This window comes from Apus apus, chromosome 2 (genome assembly GCF_020740795.1).
Source record: "Apus apus isolate bApuApu2 chromosome 2, bApuApu2.pri.cur, whole genome shotgun sequence".
Lineage (NCBI taxonomy): Eukaryota > Metazoa > Chordata > Aves > Apodiformes > Apodidae > Apus > Apus apus.
Window position 1 is genome coordinate 84,999,060 of NC_067283.1, and position 18,534 is coordinate 85,017,593.

General features: G+C 44.1%; 1 protein-coding gene across 1 annotated transcript; it reads right to left on the reverse strand.

The window, feature by feature from the left end:
• Positions 1-12,764: 12,764 nt before the first annotated feature.
• On the reverse strand, positions 12,765-17,604 carry FIGNL1 (fidgetin like 1). Its single transcript, XM_051610004.1, has 2 exons — positions 17,579-17,604; positions 12,765-14,915 (listed from the first exon to the last, which is right to left on the reverse strand). Exon 2 carries the CDS (start codon positions 14,905-14,907, stop codon positions 12,832-12,834), a length of 2,076 nt encoding a protein of 691 aa, XP_051465964.1. The 5' UTR covers positions 14,908-14,915; positions 17,579-17,604; the 3' UTR covers positions 12,765-12,831.
• Positions 17,605-18,534: the final 930 nt, after the last annotated feature.

Genomic DNA, 18,534 nt, shown 5'->3' on the forward strand with positions numbered 1-18,534 from the left:
AATCAGCACCGAGCAGGCTGTTCGGGATGAGGCCAAACAGATGGCTCGTCTCTGAAACGGCAAAACGGGAAGCAGATGTGGCCACCGCTTCTCCCCATGCATAACTGGGAACCAGCCGGTTGGTGAGGAAATTTGCATAACAAGGATAATTTGGTATCAAAACTGTCCCTAGAAGTGATCTGAATGGATCTGGGCACAGTTGACAGTTTTCACTTCTTGTTTCCCACTCAATGTTCAGCCAGATTAAATTTTAATTTTGAACCTCCTGTTTGCCTGAGGTTGCTCTTAGCTATCTTCTAGGGAAACCTATGGCACAGGCAGGGAGGACTCGGCAGGTCTCTGCTGAAGCTTTCAGGGCCAAACCCCTGTTCAGTCCCTGCTCAATCCATTGAAATTTTAGTGACTAATTTCAGTGGGCTCCGATTTTCAATTTGAAGTCCATACACTTCACGTTCAGTCCTCTGACTGCAAAGCCTCACCAGCCTGGCAGGGCCCTTGTACCTGCCAGCACTGCCCAAAAGTCTTTACCAAAAATGCTGGGAAAACGACATTAATATTGAAGGAGCAGTTTAACACATAGATATGATGTACTACAAGTAAGGGAGGGGTTTATTTTTTCTGTTCCTCCCTATTTTTTCAAAGGCTATAGTAATGTCTATTTGACTACAGCTTTTACTTTAATAGTGTTCCTGTTGCATTAACAAGGACTTAACATACTGCAACCTTAATATATCACATCCGTTCAAGGAGAGATCCAAAAAGCTCTAAACATCAAGGGAGGTTCAAATCTCAGTTCAAACATTCCAGTTTTGTTTCACTGATAGTTGTAGTGTACAAAAAAGCACCTTTATCATTTTAGGGAGATTCCTGCATGAAGCCATGGGAGAGAGTATGGGCTCATTCTCTACTGTGTTGGAGAAAAAGAAGAGGGAGTAAATACTTCCTCAAAACATAGATTTGCCAGCACTAACAAAAGTATTGTTATATTAATTTTACTTTTCTTTTTTAGCACAGCAGGCATGCAATTTAGCTCTCCACCTCAGAAGTCCTGCTCTGAAACCTTTCATTTTTGCATTGCATCCAGTCACTTAGTTCTAGACTAGTAGTATATATAGAATTCTATTTGCATAGTCTAGCAAATGCACATGGGAAATGCACTTAACACACACGTATGTAGGGGGTTTTTTGGACTCATAAAATATTGGTACAAATTAAAATGATTACTTCTGCTTTGGAAACATCTGTCTCGCCATGCCTTTGCAAGAGTAAGCTGGCTGTGCCACAAACCGGTGTTACCAAGGTCTAACGCAGATGTTCTAATAGTAACTGACAGGACAATTCCTATTGCAGTAATAAGAGTAAACCTGAATAAGTGAAAATAATCAAGGTGCTGAAGAACACACAGTACTAACAGACCCCGCAGCTGAGGCACGGACAGCTGCTTCTCCCCAGGTCACAACTACACTACATTTAACTGACCTTTAAACACAGATTGGATCCTGATCAGCAGAAATAACAGACATACAGAAGAAGAAAAGCTAGAGCAGTTTTAGGATGACAATGAAATGCTCATATTAATAGATGAAGAAGTTTAAAATGAAGCATTTTCAAGAAAAATTTCAAAGCCCAAAGCCAAAGGAGGAGACTATAGGCATTTGCCTGAGTTTCATTAAATAGTTCTTGAGAGATGAGCCATAATTTGGTCATTGAAGGTAGGGGGCAAATGTACCAGAAGTGATAGGAAGACCAGAAGGGAAATGAAGGGTGATAAAAGATTGGGTGGAAAAATTAAGACATCAAGTTCAGCAGTGATGAAATTATGCTCTACCATAAGAGTTATTACTACAGAATTAAAAAAGCCAAAAGCAGTAGATTTCGGGGTGTGGGGGGGAAATACTCTGCTATTCTTAATAGCTGCATGACTTTTATAGTAAGGGTTGGCCACTTCTCTTGATTCTTCTTCAACCTAAAATAAATTTGCGAACTAAAACTATTTTTGTTTGGATTTTAGAACTTCCCCCCACCCCACCAAATCCAGACAGCCAGGGCAGGTGTTCTTGCTATACATTCATACTTCCTTTTTTCTTCACTACCTGACAAAGCAGAGAATCACATAGTGTAAATCCTTTTTAACAATTCCTTTCATGTTTTCATTAACGTTAATAAACATTCTCTTTTCTTAATAACCCAGTATCCAGAGACACAGTTCTGGAGAATATCTATTTCTGTTTCAAATACAGGAGGTGTGTAGCTCTGTCGACTTCAAGGAGTGTGTGTGGGGGTAAGATTACAGTAAGTAGGAATGACTCTGAACCAAAAAGCAATACAATTTCATTCTAGTTTCCAAAATCCAAGATACAATTTTGGAAAAGCTGGTAAAGAGCAGCACTACTGTGAAACTACTGCATCCTTCCCCCTTCCCTGAAAGGGAAATTGTAGCACAAAAAAAGCTTAAATTCTTTACGCAAGATCATGCAATGAGTTTTTGACACAATTAGGATTGGTAGCCAGGTCTTTTAACACGTGCTTATTCTCCAGCCACAGACTAGGCTTCCTCTTCAGTGGGTACTAAACGCAGAAATCTCTATTTGCAGTCTCTTGCACTAACTCTTAAGAGCTGTAAATAGGCCACAGGCCTAAGAATTCAGGCTTTAGAACACATCAAAATGTGTGTGTGCTCTATGTGTATACATTATAGGTGCCTCTAATTAAAAATATTCAATTACTTATATACTTTTAATAAACAGTTGCAAGTTTTCCTTCCACTGCTTTGTTATTGAAAACATCTTATTACATAAATTTACAGGCTATTTTGACCAAACATACAAAGACACAGTCCTTTCCAGGATCAGTTGTTGAAATTAAACAGCTTTTGCCTTTGTGAATGTGTTTAAATTACATATAAAAGAGGAAAACTGTATTGAGAGAGGGGGTCTCTGCCTGACATGTGGCACTGTGGGCCCTTTCTCAGTTTTCCTATGGACACATCATGAGCTGCTCAAATAACAGTTTTATGGTAACCAGCTGATTTAGCAAATTGGGATGCTTTTCTAAGCCTTAAAAACACAATACAAAATCACTCGGTTTGCCCTCCCAACTATGTCAGGAAAAATAATAAAAAATAATAAAAAATTAAAATAAAAAACCAAACCCAAACAACAACAACAACAAAAAAACACAGCAGGGTAATAGCTCTGTGAAAGTATTACACTTCAAAGCAAAAGAAGCATATGATGTCTTTAGTTAGCAGGATAATTTACAGCAGAAAACAGAAGGCTTGCTGGAAACTTTGCACAAATACCAACGTGCAAAATAGAAACTTCAGATAAGCTGTGGAAAGAGGGTGGGATTTCCAGAAAATAGGGAAGGACTTGTTACACCCTCCTTGTCAAATTTTGCAGGATCACCACAGCTTCTCTGGAGAAACAGTATCTGCAGAAGGGGAAAGCTAAGAGCTTTCCTTTTGGTTCTGCTTCTCCTAAATAAACTGCTTGCCTAATTTCCTTTGCAATTAGAGAAATATTCAACTCAAAACCCATCCTTTCCACATCTTACTGTGCTGTGTACTTCTGCTCCTAAGTTTCTGGCTAGTTCCATAGTTTTGTATTATGAATACTATAATTACACCAACACCTTACTTTTTATCAAACCCTAGGTTGCACTAATATTAAGTGAGGTAAAGTCACTGGGGCAGTAAGAAGAGGGTGCTGGTGCCCTTCAGCAGCTCTCAGCAGAGCTTCTCCAAAAGGCATGCAGGAATGGAGGGCCGAGTCCCTTCGCTATTCGGGAAGTTACACAGCTCATCTTTCTCAGTGTTTTCTGAGGTCACCCTTGGAGCTTTTCTTTTCCAGAAAAGCAGAATAAATGCTTTCTCACAGGCAGGGTCTTGCTTCCTAAGCTGTCCTGTCGCGACTGGCTCCTAACAACCCGTTACTCAGAGCCCTTTCCCAGCCTATGCACACCCAGCATCTTCAGCCTGGGACGTGCTCTGCTGAAGCGCATCACCTCCTCGAGTGTCCAAGCTGCTGGGAGGGCGCGGGATGATGCAGGAGGAGAGTAGGTAGTGCTCCAGCCCTGGCCCTTATCCATCAGACAACCACCTCAGGGACATTCATCTGTCTCCAGCCTTAACCAGGCACCTTGAGACATCCCATTTCCACTCAGGGGATGTATTCAGTCCCACAGCACACTTTGGCATGTTTGCTAGCCTGTGCTTAGAAAGGAAATACTTGGAAGAAACAAACATGCAGAGGCCTGGTGGCAGTGGAAAGGGGAAAGTAAATTCACACGATGCAAAAAAATATATTCAGGGGGTGGTAAAATACAAAAAATGATGTCTTCAAAAAATGGCACTTGGCTCATTCTTGGTGTTTTTGAAAAGAAAACACTGGGAGGAACAAGGTAAATGTGAAAAACACTGGCTTGTGCAGTCAGCTTTTTAACAAGTTTTATTGCAGTGATAAGAAAAAAAAAAAAAAAAAGGAATAGTATACATGCCATCTACAATCAGCAAAGTGGGCCTGGAAACAGCTGTCACAGAGATGCATAACTCATAGAAGGGATTTATAGACTTTTTAAAGGTAGCCCCATATGAGTTTAAATTTAAACTATGGATCAGGAAAAAACAAAATAGGGATTTGGATTGATTTATGGAAGTCTTGAGAAAGTATGTAAAAAATTCCCAGACCCCACAGAGCACCTTAGCCTGCTCTAGGAACACAAAAAATCAAGCACATGTTCCAAGCGAGCCCCTCTGTCCATTCAACAGCAGGAGAGCCATGTTAGGTGGCATCATCCCAGGTGCCAAGAGGACACTCCTCCAGTGGCCACCCCTAGCAACAGCAGCAGCCTGTTCAGACCCACAGGCCAGAAGAAAAGAGAGATGTCCTTGCCATTTCCTTTCTGTTCCCTCAGACAACTGGTCTTTAAGGCAAATGCTCCCTTCAAAATAGGAAATTGCAGCAGCATCCAGCTTTCCCCCAACCATCCATGCCACCGTGCTGTGCTGCTGCCTTTCCAGGGATTTGCTGAGCCATGCTACCAGGTTGAAGACCCAATCTGTAGTCCAGCAATTTGTTGGTTCAACAAAAGGCATTGCTGAAGCACACTGCCTGACTCAAAGAGCATACACTTCCTGTTGTTGGCAGAAAGCGAGACTTCGCACTGTTCCCCCTTGCTTCCTTTAAAAACAGTGCCAGGAATTGATGTAAATGGGCTGCAAAGCATCTGACCCACAAAGCAGGGAAGTGAGAAAGTGTAGGACTCAGGAAGATAGAGCAGTATTAGCCACCTATATCTAAACATATTGGGGTTTAAGTATATTCAAAGACCTTGGATGGTCTTCACCTGAAATGTGCGCAAGGGGCTGAAGTCCTCAGCAGCTCCAGCAAATTCTTTTTCTGTGAAATCAGTCAGGTGGTTTCTTCAATCAGTAAAACTACCTACAATGCCCACCAAGACAGGCGTGCCCTCAGCTGCCCAGACCACTCAGTCAAACATCACCCAGAAAGTTAACTCATTGTCCAGCACATAGGAGTTCTGTCTTCTGGGGCTTCTGTCAGGTGGGTCAGGAGAAGGTCCCTGCACTGCTGGGGCAAGAGTGGTGCCAGATGTTTTACACTATTATGACAACACTAAAGATTTTCACTTGCAAGGTCACATGAAGAGAGCAACAAATGCCATTTGCTATTAACAAGAACTCAAATTAATCGAGACTGTCGAATTAATTGGACTCAGCTCCTGTTACCTACCTGTTCTGAACTACATTTCAATGCAATTTCAGTATCTTCAGGCTGGGAAACTGCTCATATTCACTCATTTACTCTGTGATTTAAATTCCTAAGATTGAGGATCAGTTTCAACACAAATGCACTGTAGCAGGTTTTTCACCTGTTTCCCAGCCCCAGGGTAATATTACAACCTGAGATACAAGATTAAATTTATTTTTAAAAATAAATAGGGAGTTCTAAAGATGTCAGCTTGGTTTTCACAGCTCCCTCCAAAAAAAAATCCTAAAATTCGGAGTCCACTCCATGAATCAGCAATAATCCTTAATAAATGCCAGTAAGAAGTCATTAATAAGGGATGACTTTAAGGGACAAAACAAGGAAACAACTTTGACTACGCCTGAGGCTTTCCTTAAGAAATGGGTGGACTTCTTTGGGAAAAGATCTCCATCTGGTGGCAGGCTGTAAAAAAGATCAACTCAACACGAAAGAGGTGTTACTTCGAAAAGATTGCTGTTACCAGGAATGGTGTGGATTTGGTGTGGATATATTTTTTGTCCATAAATTTCTAAACTTTCTATAGGATAGAGTGAGCAAGACAGCTTGCTAAGTTTGTCCTAAACACATGGCTAGCAAAAGCATTTGAGCTTCTTTGCCTCACGTTTCCCATCACACAACTTTTCCAACTGACAGAACTGTGGGAAAGACATCCCTAGCCTGAGGATGATGAAAAGCAGCAGAATCATGGCCATCTGCATTTGCAAGCAGGTATGTCCAGGATATTAGGACTCACCTACAGACAGTGGGTATAACCCTCTGTAGCAATAGAAATAAGGCAGGACTCCTTTCCCATTGCTGTAAGGACAAAATGATTCTAAAAAGATACACATTTTGATGGAGACTATGCTACACAGATGAAAGGTAACTTTTCCTGGTATAAATTACCCTTGTTCTCACTAGAGGAGGGGGTTTTACTGTCATAACTATTCCAGGAGTTGTCCTGCCTTAAGTATTTTTAAAAGCACATAAGAAATAGTTACCAGGAATTAGTCCACAGCATGCTCAAGTTTGTCTCTTCTGACAAGGACAGATTTACAGACAGAGCATTAGCATATATTTTTAGCAGATGACAGTAAAAAGTTCCTAAAATTTTCATCTTGAGTTCTCTTGCATTTCTGTGGTGCAAAACTTCTGGTTTTGGAATGACCTCTGATGTCACAATGTTTTAATTATCCCAGTTCATTTTTTTTCAGTCAGCTGTAACACTCACCATCATATGGCAGTGAGGCACCACAACTAGCAGGGTGGAACCCTTTGCATTTATCATTAAAATTGCTGGGGAAAAAAATCACAAAGGATGTCCAGAAAATAAGACTAAACACAGAACCTGGGAAGCAGTTTGTTATTACCACCTCCCTTGTCACTGTAAACATGTTTTCTTCCTCTTCCTTCACTCATGTTGTAGCTATACCAGCCCAGAGTTTCCGTGACCTCCTTGAAAGTGGAATTTATGTATTTTTTCTAATTTTATGTTATGGCATCCTTGGAGTCTCTGGATCCACAACAGCTTGCAGAAACCAGCTTCCAGAGTTCATGTCCTCTCTGGAAAACAGCTCTCCATAATTTATGAAAATTGGGGAGTCTTTATTATTTTAATTACATGGCTTATCCTTCATGGTAGAAGATGTATTTCCATTATGTAGTGTAAATATTTAGAATGCAAGAAATACAACATATCAAGAACATTTGAACTCCCTATGTCCATATCTCACAACTCTTCTATTTTTTTTCTTTTCATATTTTCAATTAAAAAAAAATCCATAGGTGAAATAATAATGAAGGTTAAACCTTTCTTCAGAATATTGAATTAAATATATGAGCACAAGCTATTTCATGACAACTCTTGTAAAAGCTTTATTGGTTACATCAGATCTGTAAGGATAAGCATCACCAGTTCTAACTGGCATAAAATTAAAATATTTATTTGGAAAAGAGAAAATAGACATATCTTAATCACTGCTGAATAATATTTCTGACTGGTGACACCTATTACTCTGTGCAACAGGTTTAGGTGGAAGGACGATCCCAACTGACAGGCATCCTTTCCCCTGGCTGTAGGTAAAGTTTTACTAGAAAAGTTTTACTAATACCAGTTAATAGAGTTGGAAAATCATAGAAGCATCTCTAAATTTAAAAGCAGAAGTCTAGGAAATTTCACACAGAATTGTCATGGTTGGAAAGGACCTCTGGGATCGCCTAGTCCAACCATCGACACAGAAAAAACCCAACACACAAACAACAACAAACAACCCACCACCCACCCACAAAAAAACCCAAACAAGCAACACAAAAAAACCCCACCACCTCAGCCACCAGAGCATGCCCTGAAGTACTACATCTACATGTTTCTTGAATACCTCCAGGGACAGTGACTCAACCACCTCCCTGGGCAGCCTGTTTCAGTGTCCACTGGGAGGTTTTATCACATAGCTTTGGTGAAAAGCCTCACAACAGCCTGAATGCATTTCTAGCTTGGATGTTTCATTATGCTGCACACACCAGTAGCCAAAGGTGGTATGTTCAGAAGTACGACAGAGCACAAGGTGCCACCCTATCCATGAAGCCTACAAACTAACTCAAATAGAGGAGCACTCAGAGGGTGGAGAGACCATCTAAGCTGCACACACCCAAGTCAGGATGAACTACATGGTTGTGACGCTACAACAGAATCGACAACAGCAGCAGCCCTGCCCCTATTTGAGCTTGCACAGCTGGAGGTTCCTCTTTCTGGTCCTCTCCTCTCAGCCCAGCTAATGACCCCAGTCATGCCAGGGTAGGGGAAATGGCAGTCATTCCCCTTTTCCCCAGTAACCCACACTGAGGAAGCCCAACATCATCCCTCTGACAGCCAAAAAGCAGATTCAGTATCTTTTCAGCATCCCTGCAGCTGTCCTTCACTTTCCTTGACCCTCAGCTTCTGAAAGAGAACAATATTCCTCTAGAACTGGTAATATGCCTTGGCAATATGGGAAGATATATACAGGACATATCATACAGTCTTTGAGTCTTTTACAACTCTTGCATTATATTAAGATAGAAATTATTGAATTGTTGTAATACCAGTGCACAGCTAACTGTAAAACAGTATTTCAAGTGCTGTTACAGACAAATGGCAAAGCCATATCAAAGAAGATTGATCATAGAATCATAGAATGTGTGGGGTTGGAAGGGACCTTTAAAGGTCATCTAGTCCAGCTGCCATGCAGTGCACGGGGACCTTTTTAATTAGATCAGGCTGCTTAGAGCCTTGTCAAGCCTGACCTTGGATGCTTCCAGGGATGGGGCCTCCACCACCTCTCAGCAACCCTTGCTAGTGCTTCATTACCCTCATTGTAAATAACTTCTTAATGTCTCATCTAAATCTACCCTGCCCTAGTTTAAGGCCATTGCCCCTCGTCTTGTTGCTACACACCCTTGTACACAGCCCCTTCAGGTACTGGAAGGCCGCTATAACATCTCTCCAGAGCCTTCTCCTCTCCAGGCTGAACAGCCCCAGCTCTCTCAGCCTGTCTTCATAGGAGAGGTGCTGCAGGCTTTGATTATTTTTGTGGCTCTTCTCTGGACTCGTTCCAACAGATCCATGTCCCTCTCGTGTTGGGGGCTCTTGACCTGGATACAGAACTCCAGGTGGGGTCTTACAACAGTGGAGTAGAGGGATAGAATCACCTCTCTTGACCTGCTGGCCATGCTTCTTATGATGCAGCCCAGGACATGACTGGCAGCTGTGTCAATGTTTTCATTAGTGATTTAAGTGATGGAAGAGGCTCCACTGCATAATGCTGCTGCTGAAACCAGCTGGGAAAGACGGGAAAACACAGTAAAATCAAAAACTCGTGAATCTGAAGACAAGCATTGTTTGAGCACCTGCAGTTCAAATCATCTTCAAAGTCTTAGTAAGTATAAGTGCCCACCAAGACCAATTCCTCACTGCCATAAAAATTACAATGTTAATAAGAGAAGTGGGAGTCTTGTTTGTTTGGTGGGGTTTTTTCCAAAGAAATGTTGGCTTGGGAGTAGTTCCACAATTTCTATGAGAAAAACACACCAATGCTCTCAGAGACCAGTCTGCTTTTCATCCACTTGCTGTCAGCAGATGATGATCATGGCTGCTTGATCAGCTTTTTATCTCCTTCTGTTGGCACAGTTTTCTATAAATGAAAGCCCATCTGGGGATTTCATATTGCTCTTAGACAACTTAGCTAATTTAAATTCAAGACGCACCAAGAAAATTAAGAGTCTGAATTGTCTTGCTTGCTAATAAGACCTCACCTTTCCAGGCCTGCAATTGTTTACCTTTTTTTAAGAGAAACTAGCAACTTGTGCATCAAATATTACTGAACCACAAAGCCAGGGATGAGTCCTGCATTTCTTCTTATGAAGTTCAGCCAGCCAAAAAGAATAAATAATAAAGCACATAGGTTTCTGCATACACTAAACAGATTCATTAAAGTGGATTTATCTGCACCATTTCCCTTAAATTACAATCATGCCCCACTTCCATGAAGTTTTCTGTATTTTGTGAAATTATGCTGCTGGGGACCTAATCTCATTTGGTATGTCACAGGTTGTGACATACATCTTGGACTAATACTGGAAGTCCTGCTGACTTGAGAGTCCTGCAGCAAAGCCCAAATATTGCTAGATGGCTGAAGAGGGAGTTGTATTATCTGCATCCTGGCTAAAAAATGAGAAAGAAACTCCACCTAATGTTCCCTCTCGGTATTCTTATGTATTTTCTATAACAAAAGTATGCTCACATAACTCAAGAGAGTGCTAAGTAATGAATAATGTGAGGAGGAAGAATATTCCTGCCTGGTGCTATGGGTCTTTTACCTTGTTCTCAAGTTCCACTTTCCAGAGGGGAAACACAGCAGCACAGCATTTTTCTCACTGTCCTTGCTGTCTTAGGAGGCATTTTATTTTCTGTCACCCTGTGCATTCTCACTGCTCCTGTCAGCAGAGCCATTTCCATTAACATATGAATATTCTGATACATAGATGAGCACAGTATGCTCACATAGCTTACCAGAATAACTCCCAGCATAAGTAAGGCAATTATTTAATCATACATAAGGGTTTTATTACCCTTGAGCAGCCCTTAGGTTTTACTACACAATTAAAACTCTCTGGGGTTTTCACTCACTTGCCTGAGAAAAGATTTTAAAGAGAATGTTTCATTTTTCATTAGGGTTGGAGAGATGTTTGGAGAAAGCAAACCCACTGAACTTACATTAGCAGATTTAGTCTCATAATCTTTACTCAACTGGTGCAAAAGTCAGTTTGGATCCCATCACACATTCTTACAAAATAATCTAATTATTCTAGTTTCACTATTTCAAAAATAAACATACGTTTGCATGACTGAATGCCTACATCTCTGCAAAACAATTTTGAATACATACCAGACTTTAATAAAAACATAAGCTAAGAACAGAACTTACTTTTTTAATGTTTAAATCAAGACGAGCTCCAAGGAATGCCAAATCTTCCTAACTACTCTGAATGCAAGGTTCACTGTGGTCTCATAGCCCCTGTAGTTCCCCAATGACTTTAAAAAAATGCTAGCCAAACTGTGTTTACCCATTTTTAGAAAAATCTACATATGACTAGCTTTTAAGCTCTGCATTTTCCCCCAATAGGAGAAAAAGTGCTCTAGAGAAACTGAAAGCAAAGCATGGACACCACTGCAGCCAGCCTTGCCACTTTAACAAAGCGAATCCAAAATAAAGCTTTTGTTTTCCATTTGGGGCAGCTCTGTCCAGCCAGTCGGCAAGGACAGGTTATGTGAACAAAAGGATTTGCACTTATTTCAGACCATAAGTAAGAACACCAGGAACAAGCCAGCTAGGAATTTTACCATTGCTACCTGAAGATTTTTTAATGAGTAGAGGAACCCAGGTGATGTTGGGACACGGGATTTCTCCCTCCTGGCCACGAGAGAACAGTTGGGTGCACTCTCAGTCTGAGGCTTCTCCCATCTTAGTTTGATGGATGCAGCTGATCCATCTTGTCCCTCATCTCCAGCTGTACAGGACTGAAGGTCATCAGCAAGACAAGCAGGCCCCCTCTCCAGCTTTGCAAGGACATCACATCCACAGAGCCTTTAAAGATTGCCACAGCATTTAAGTTCACCTAAAATCTATGTCCCTGGCTTAAATCTGGGCTCTTTCCAGGTGCTAGTTTCATCCTACTTGCCAGCTACTCCAGCATGATCGCTGGCAAGTTTTGTTAGCAAAGTTTGCGCACATAGCAGGATCCCTACAGCACCTGGCTCCAAGCACACTGGCTGGCCCATGGCTGGCCTTCAGATCCTACAGACACTGTGACCCATGGCCTCTTCTCCAGTTGCAAGTACCTGGGCAACAGACACAGATGCCGCACAGAGAACAAAGTCAAGCAGTAAATCATCAGAAAAAGGATTTAAGAAGCTGGGATAGACCACAGCAACGTGGCGCAGGGCTGTCAGACAAGATCACTGCTTACACGAATCGTCCCCTTTTACCCACCCTTCTCATCTTCCCACATCCACCTTGACTCTTTCTTTCCTCTGCTCCTGTCTCTTCTCAAACAACGTGCCCCTAACTACTTTTGCCCATCAGTCCAAGTTTTGCCACATCCCTGCCCAAAACTGGTATTTCTGATAACATGACCTGGGTCCCCTCAGTCTAGCATGGCATTACTGATACAGCAGTGGGCCTTGCAAAATTTCACCCCCAGTGCTTTCTTCAATTATACATGATGTTTGACCATCCTGCTCTTAAATAATAGTGAAATTTCTTCATCTGTCATAGCAGCCATCTCTATTTTTTTCTCAGCTTCTCACTCTGTTACTTGTGTTCAGCAGTTTCTCACAGAGTGACGAGCAGTTTCTCATGGCCTTTCCAGTTGTCAAAATCTCAGATCAGGGCCTAGGCCTCTGCCCATATAATGTAAGGGAATTTATTTCAAAGACAGAAACAAAAAGAAGTGCAGACACCCTAAATTATCATGCGTTTAATATGCAAGAGTGCTAAAGAAAACTTTCTACAAAACAGTTAGGATGCAATTATCTACCACAACCGAATGTCTGGTTCCAAGTTTCATAGAGCTCTAGGTCCTTCGAGGAGACGCTGGGCCTCACAGTTCTGAAGGCACTCTCAAAGTCCACAAAAGCAATAGGCCGCACCTGGTCTGGCAAGATGGTTGCAATGTCCATGGACTGAAGACTGCGGATAGGGCCCAGAGAAGCTTCTCGACAGAGCTGCGTCATGTCTGCCCCAGAAAATCCATTTGATTTCTTAACTATAAGCTCAATTTCCTCTTCATTTAGAGAGCAGTGCTCCTTTGACATTAGACGGGTAACAATCTGCTTCCTAGCTGAGGCTTCTGGAAGAGGAATATACAGTCTCTTCACTAGTCTCCTCCGGGCAGCTTCATCGATTTCTTGGGGCCGATTTGTTGCTCCAACCACTAGAATACGATCTTCAGTAGAGGTTGCTGCCCCATCTAACTGGACCAAAAATTCAGTTTTTATTCTTCTTGATGACTCATGCTCCCCCTCTCCACGCTGGGACAATAGAGAATCAATTTCATCAATGAAAATCACTGCTGGCTGTTGACATCGCGCCACAGCGAACAGTGCACGGACCATCTTTTCCCCCTCACCCACCCACTTGGAAGTCAGAGAAGAGGCACTGATGCTAAAAAAAGTGGCTCCAGACTGGCATGCGATGCACTTGCCTATAAGAGTCTTGCCAGTCCCAGGGGGACCAAACAGAAGGATGCCTTTAGGAGGACCACGTAACCCAGTGAAGATGTCTGGCCGTAGCATAGGCCAGACTACTATTTCTTTTATGGTAGCTTTAGCAAATTCGACTCCAGCAATGTCATCCCAGTTGACAGGAGGCCCATGGTCCATGATCTCATGCATTATGAGTTCAACCATTTTTGGTTCTATGTTTTTCAGTCGTTCATCTACAGGAAGCAAAGGATCTGTTGGTTCTCTTGCATGAGGTTTACACTCTACTCCTCCATTTTCATTTCCATCTTGTTTTGGAACTGGAGGAACAAACTTGCCAAACGGACCCCGAGATCTGCCTGCACCCAGTGATTTTTTCACACCTCCGTATGAAAAGGCTGGTGCACGCTGGGGTAGGTTTTGAGATTTCTTCTTCTGATCCACCCACAGCTGTTCTTTTGCAGTTCTAAAGCTAGGAATACTGCTCTCTTCATTTCTGCTTCTATTCCCTGAAAAACTATCAGTTTCTGTAATAATGGAAGCTTGGCATGGAGCAAGGCCAGGAAGCACTGCGCTGCCTTCATCAGCGAGACTATAAAATGCTTTTCTTTTTCCAGAATTTGCAGACCAGGCAGGTACAGCTGACTGATTGGAAAGAGACAAATTTTGTCCATCATGACAGTTACTCAGCATTTTCAGAGAACTGCTACTTGTCGCTTCTTTACTTCCAAATAATGGAGTTGCCTGAAAACCTGTATGAACCTGCTCACTTAAGGAGGCTGAAGACACAGGAAGTGCATCCAAAGTTTTGGTCACAGGGGGCACACTGCTCTGAAGAGACTTTGAAGATGAGGGATGCTGAAGGAGATCTGGGGCCCGACTTGCACATTTTGCTGAGCCAGCACAGAGCTCGGTCTCTCTAGCATTGCAGAAGACACTGAGTTTAGGAAGACCTGGAGCAGCAGAGGCACTGACCTCTTTATCAGCTGGTACACAGGCATCTGCTAGTGCCATCTGAGAGGTCTGGAAATTTTTGCCAGCCTGCATCCTCCCTTGCACACACTTCAATTCAAATACATTATCTGCAGTCAAGGCAGGTTGCCACTTGTCACTGTCATTTTGCTGACACTTTGCCAAAGTCAAAATGTTTTCGGCATAGTTATTCAAGCCAGTCTCTATGTTGTCAGAGTCAATAATTGCAGAGTATTTCTCTGCATATTTTTTAAACAGGCTGTCAGCACAGACCTGGGAGATCTCGGAGTTTGCCCATGCATACTGAATACGCAGGATTTTGGCACGGTATTCATCTGCCTTCTGTCCAGGTGTGCAGGTGCCAGAGGTAATAGCAAAGTAACTTTTCTGCCAGTCACTCAGGTGTACGGTGCTGTGGCTGGGGGTTTCCATCACTGACACTGAAACATACATCAAAATATCTGCTGTTATAAAATGCATTTCACAGCTACTTACTTTGGCTGCTTTTCCCCTAAATACATACACATTAAAACATACATTATTTTAATTGAGAGAAATAGCACAGTAGATCTTTAAGCTACTTAGCCTGTCTGGACACAACACTATTTTTAAAAAAGCAACCACCTTTGTGGTATAAAGCCATTTAGACTGAGGTTCTCTTTTCTTTCTTGTCCAAAGAAATTAGAAGGAAAAAAATAAAAGTTAACTTCTAACCAGAGGTCTCCTGGGGAGGTAAGTAGACTGCAAAGAATGGTAACAGATGGCCAAACAAAAATTGGCCTTGTTAAATGAAATCACCAGTGCTTTCACTCTTATTTGACAGAATATGGCACAGTGCAGAGGCAGGCAGATGATACATAACTGTCAGAAGGATGAAATTTATTACAGTCATAGTAATAAAAATTAAATAACAAAGCCAATAAATAAAAGTATATGCAAATTCTCTGAGGGAATGTAAAAGTGGAATGGATAAGCCTGAATGTAGTAGACTTTCAGATGAAGAAAATATTTAGATTCATAGCAAATGTTCAAAACTACTTGTTCCACTTAGAATATACTAAAATGTCCCCATTTTACATTTGAGAAACAAAACTCTTGTGTGTTTAAAGAAATGTTTATCAGTTTTAGAAAGCATAATTTAAATTCCTTCAGCAATTTTTTTTTACTTTTAGAAATAGTAAAGGTTACATTTGGCTAGGAAGGAGCATTTTGCTAGCCTTGAAAAGATATGCTTGCTTATGATGTATTTTCAAGTAACTCTTTCTCTGCAATGTATCTCATGCAGAGGTATTTCTGGCAACATCAAGAATTCATGATTTCAGAAGAGACAGAGGCACAAGCAAAATTATGAGAAGTGTCCTACTGCATCAACAGGGTTTGCAGAAAGCTCCTAACACAGTAATTCTGATCTTCTCATCTGTCCATAAGGGACATACATCTAATATGACATGGCTGAAATATATAAAATTCTAATTTATCTTTTTTTTTAACTTCAATACGTACTGGGATGTTTCAGAGTATTTAAATAAAACACTGTTGAAGTGGAGGTTCATATATTCCACACCCCTCCCAACAGAGTATAAATCAACTTGCAGTCTCCTGAATCAGCTACAGACTGCGTGAGCACCGATGAAGGTACAGGTGTAATGTACATAAAAGACTAGGGAGAAAGAGCTGAAGGCATCTGGGGTGTGTGCATGGGTCCTCTCTGTTTTATCTCAAAAAGTGCTGCATCAATGTAAGACAACAGAGAGCACAGTATGATTATGGCAAGGAGCGGTTTCACACATTAATAAATCAGTAAGGAGATACATTATTTTGGTTTGGATTTTGTTGGACTTAAGCCCAACTTTGTAGAGCTGTTTAGAAAAGTCAGTGTATCTTTTACGTGCAAATTCAGTGCCTTCACATGGAAAGCCAACTTAAACCAACATAAAAATAAGACTTCCTCTGAAAAATTACTGTCAACTTTCACACTGTGAGAAGTCCAACTTGCACCTTGCAAAAGAGGTGTAAATTCCCACCATAATCCATCTGTGGCCAAGCAACAGGTGAACAGGAGATGGAGAGCTGCAGCCTTTTATTTCTTTTCTCTAAACAACTACTAAACAACAAAGTAACCGCCACTGTGCACGTAACCTTATTTTGTAACCATTGAATCAAAAAGCGTCTTAGGAAACGTAAAAGCCAAGCTCAGAAAAAAGTTTAGTAGCAGGCATTGGCTGCAATGAAATACCTCCATAGATTTACATCATTCAGAATATAAGAACTCAGGTTCACCACCACTTTCTTAACGATTTAGTAATCACCTTCGCAGCATTGAAAGAATGTTGTTTAGTTATTACTCCTTTTCCAAAGGAAACAGCCAAACACATGCATGGATATAGTCAGTCCCACCTCAACAGCCGCAACTGTTGCCAGACGTTGTGGACATCGTACTTTCATCTAAGTGTCTAAAGTCGAGGGCTTATCCAAGCATTGCCAACAATGAATTCCTGGCATCCAAGCGTTCAGCCGCAGCAAAGAGCACGTAAGTAACCAGCTGACAAGCCACGTGCTGGATGCAACCACATTCCTACCTGCACACCTATTCCCACTCAAAACCTGGGGAAGCCCGGCTTGCCCTCAGCCGAGAAAACCAGAAGGGAAGCACAGCACACCAGCCGCCCGGAGGAGGCTCAGCCCTCCCCTCCGCAGCGGAGCCGGCAGAGCCCAACACCCCCCAGCGGCCCGCGCCGACACAGGCTCAAGCCCGGGGGGCTCCCGAGCGGCCTTCGATCCTCCACGCCTGAGCGAGGGGACCCCCCACACACCTGGACGCCGGCGGGGCCGGGCGGGCCGCCCGCGCGCGGGCTCAGCCGCGGGAGGGCAGGGAGGGCCCCTCGCGCCGGCGGGAAGGGGCGCAACGGCCGCCTCCAACGGCCGGGGCGGGGAGGGGGCGGCGGAGGGGGGGGCAGGCGCAGCGGGAGGCGGCGGCCGGGCCGGGGCCGGGGCCGAGGGAAGGGCCGGCGGGGCGGACGCGGAACTCCCCTCCTGCCGCGGAACTCCCCTCCTCCCCTTCTCTCCCTCCCTCCTGCCCGCCCGGCCGCCCGCGCGCACTCACCGGCCGCAGCGGCCGCCAGGCCTCCCGCAAATCCCGCGCCCAGCCCCGCCCCGCCCCGCGCCGCACCGCCCACCAATCGGAGAACGGGGCTCCGGGAGGCGCAGCCAATCAGAGGGCGGGAGGGAGGGCCGGGTGGCAGTGGGGCGGGTTGGCTGCGCTGACGTCCTCCGCTCAAGCCCTGCCGGCTCCCTATTGGCTGCGCCTGAGGGGGACGCCGGCCAATAGGCGCGGGGTCCGTGCGCGCGGGGGGCGGGGTCGTGTGCGCGCGCGCCGGGGGGGGGGGGAGGGGGTCCGGCCGGCGGGAGGCGCTTCCCGCTCCTGGCGCGTGCCCGGCGGGATTCCCGGCGCTTGGGAGGGGCTCGTGCGGGAGGGGCCTGGCTCCTCCAGCAGCAGCAGCGCCCCAGGGGCGGCCGCCCCATCAGCACAGCCCAGCTCCCGCCGCCCGTCGCTCTCCTCCGGGCTGGCAGCCCCCCTGGGGTGCCCGGCCTTCTGCCCAGAGCAGGCCAGGCCAGCAGAGCCCCGGGGCTTCCGCAGCAACCAGCTCCCACCGCGCCGGGCAGCTCCCGGGGGATGTGCCCAAGCTCCAGCAGCTCACCTGGGGGTCAGGTGTGAGCGACGGGCACCCGCACCCTCCGCGCAAGCCGTGCTTGGCCGCCACGGGCACCTGTCCCGTCTGTCCCACTGTGGCACCAGCCGCGGGGCTACCAGGGCTACCGTGGCAGCATCAGAGGCAGATACAAACGTGCTCGGAAGAGCTGGACAGGCCTTGGGGAGAATAGTTCTGCTAAAGCTCTCGGCAGCAGGAGCTGGACTCTGGCAGAGGGACGAGGTGGGTAACATGATGCCTTCTAGGGCAAAAGGTGGTGGCCCATGAACTGTTTCAGGTCATAAAATCATAGAATCATTTTGGTTGGAAGAGACTTTTAAGATCATCAAGTCCAACCATGAACCTAACT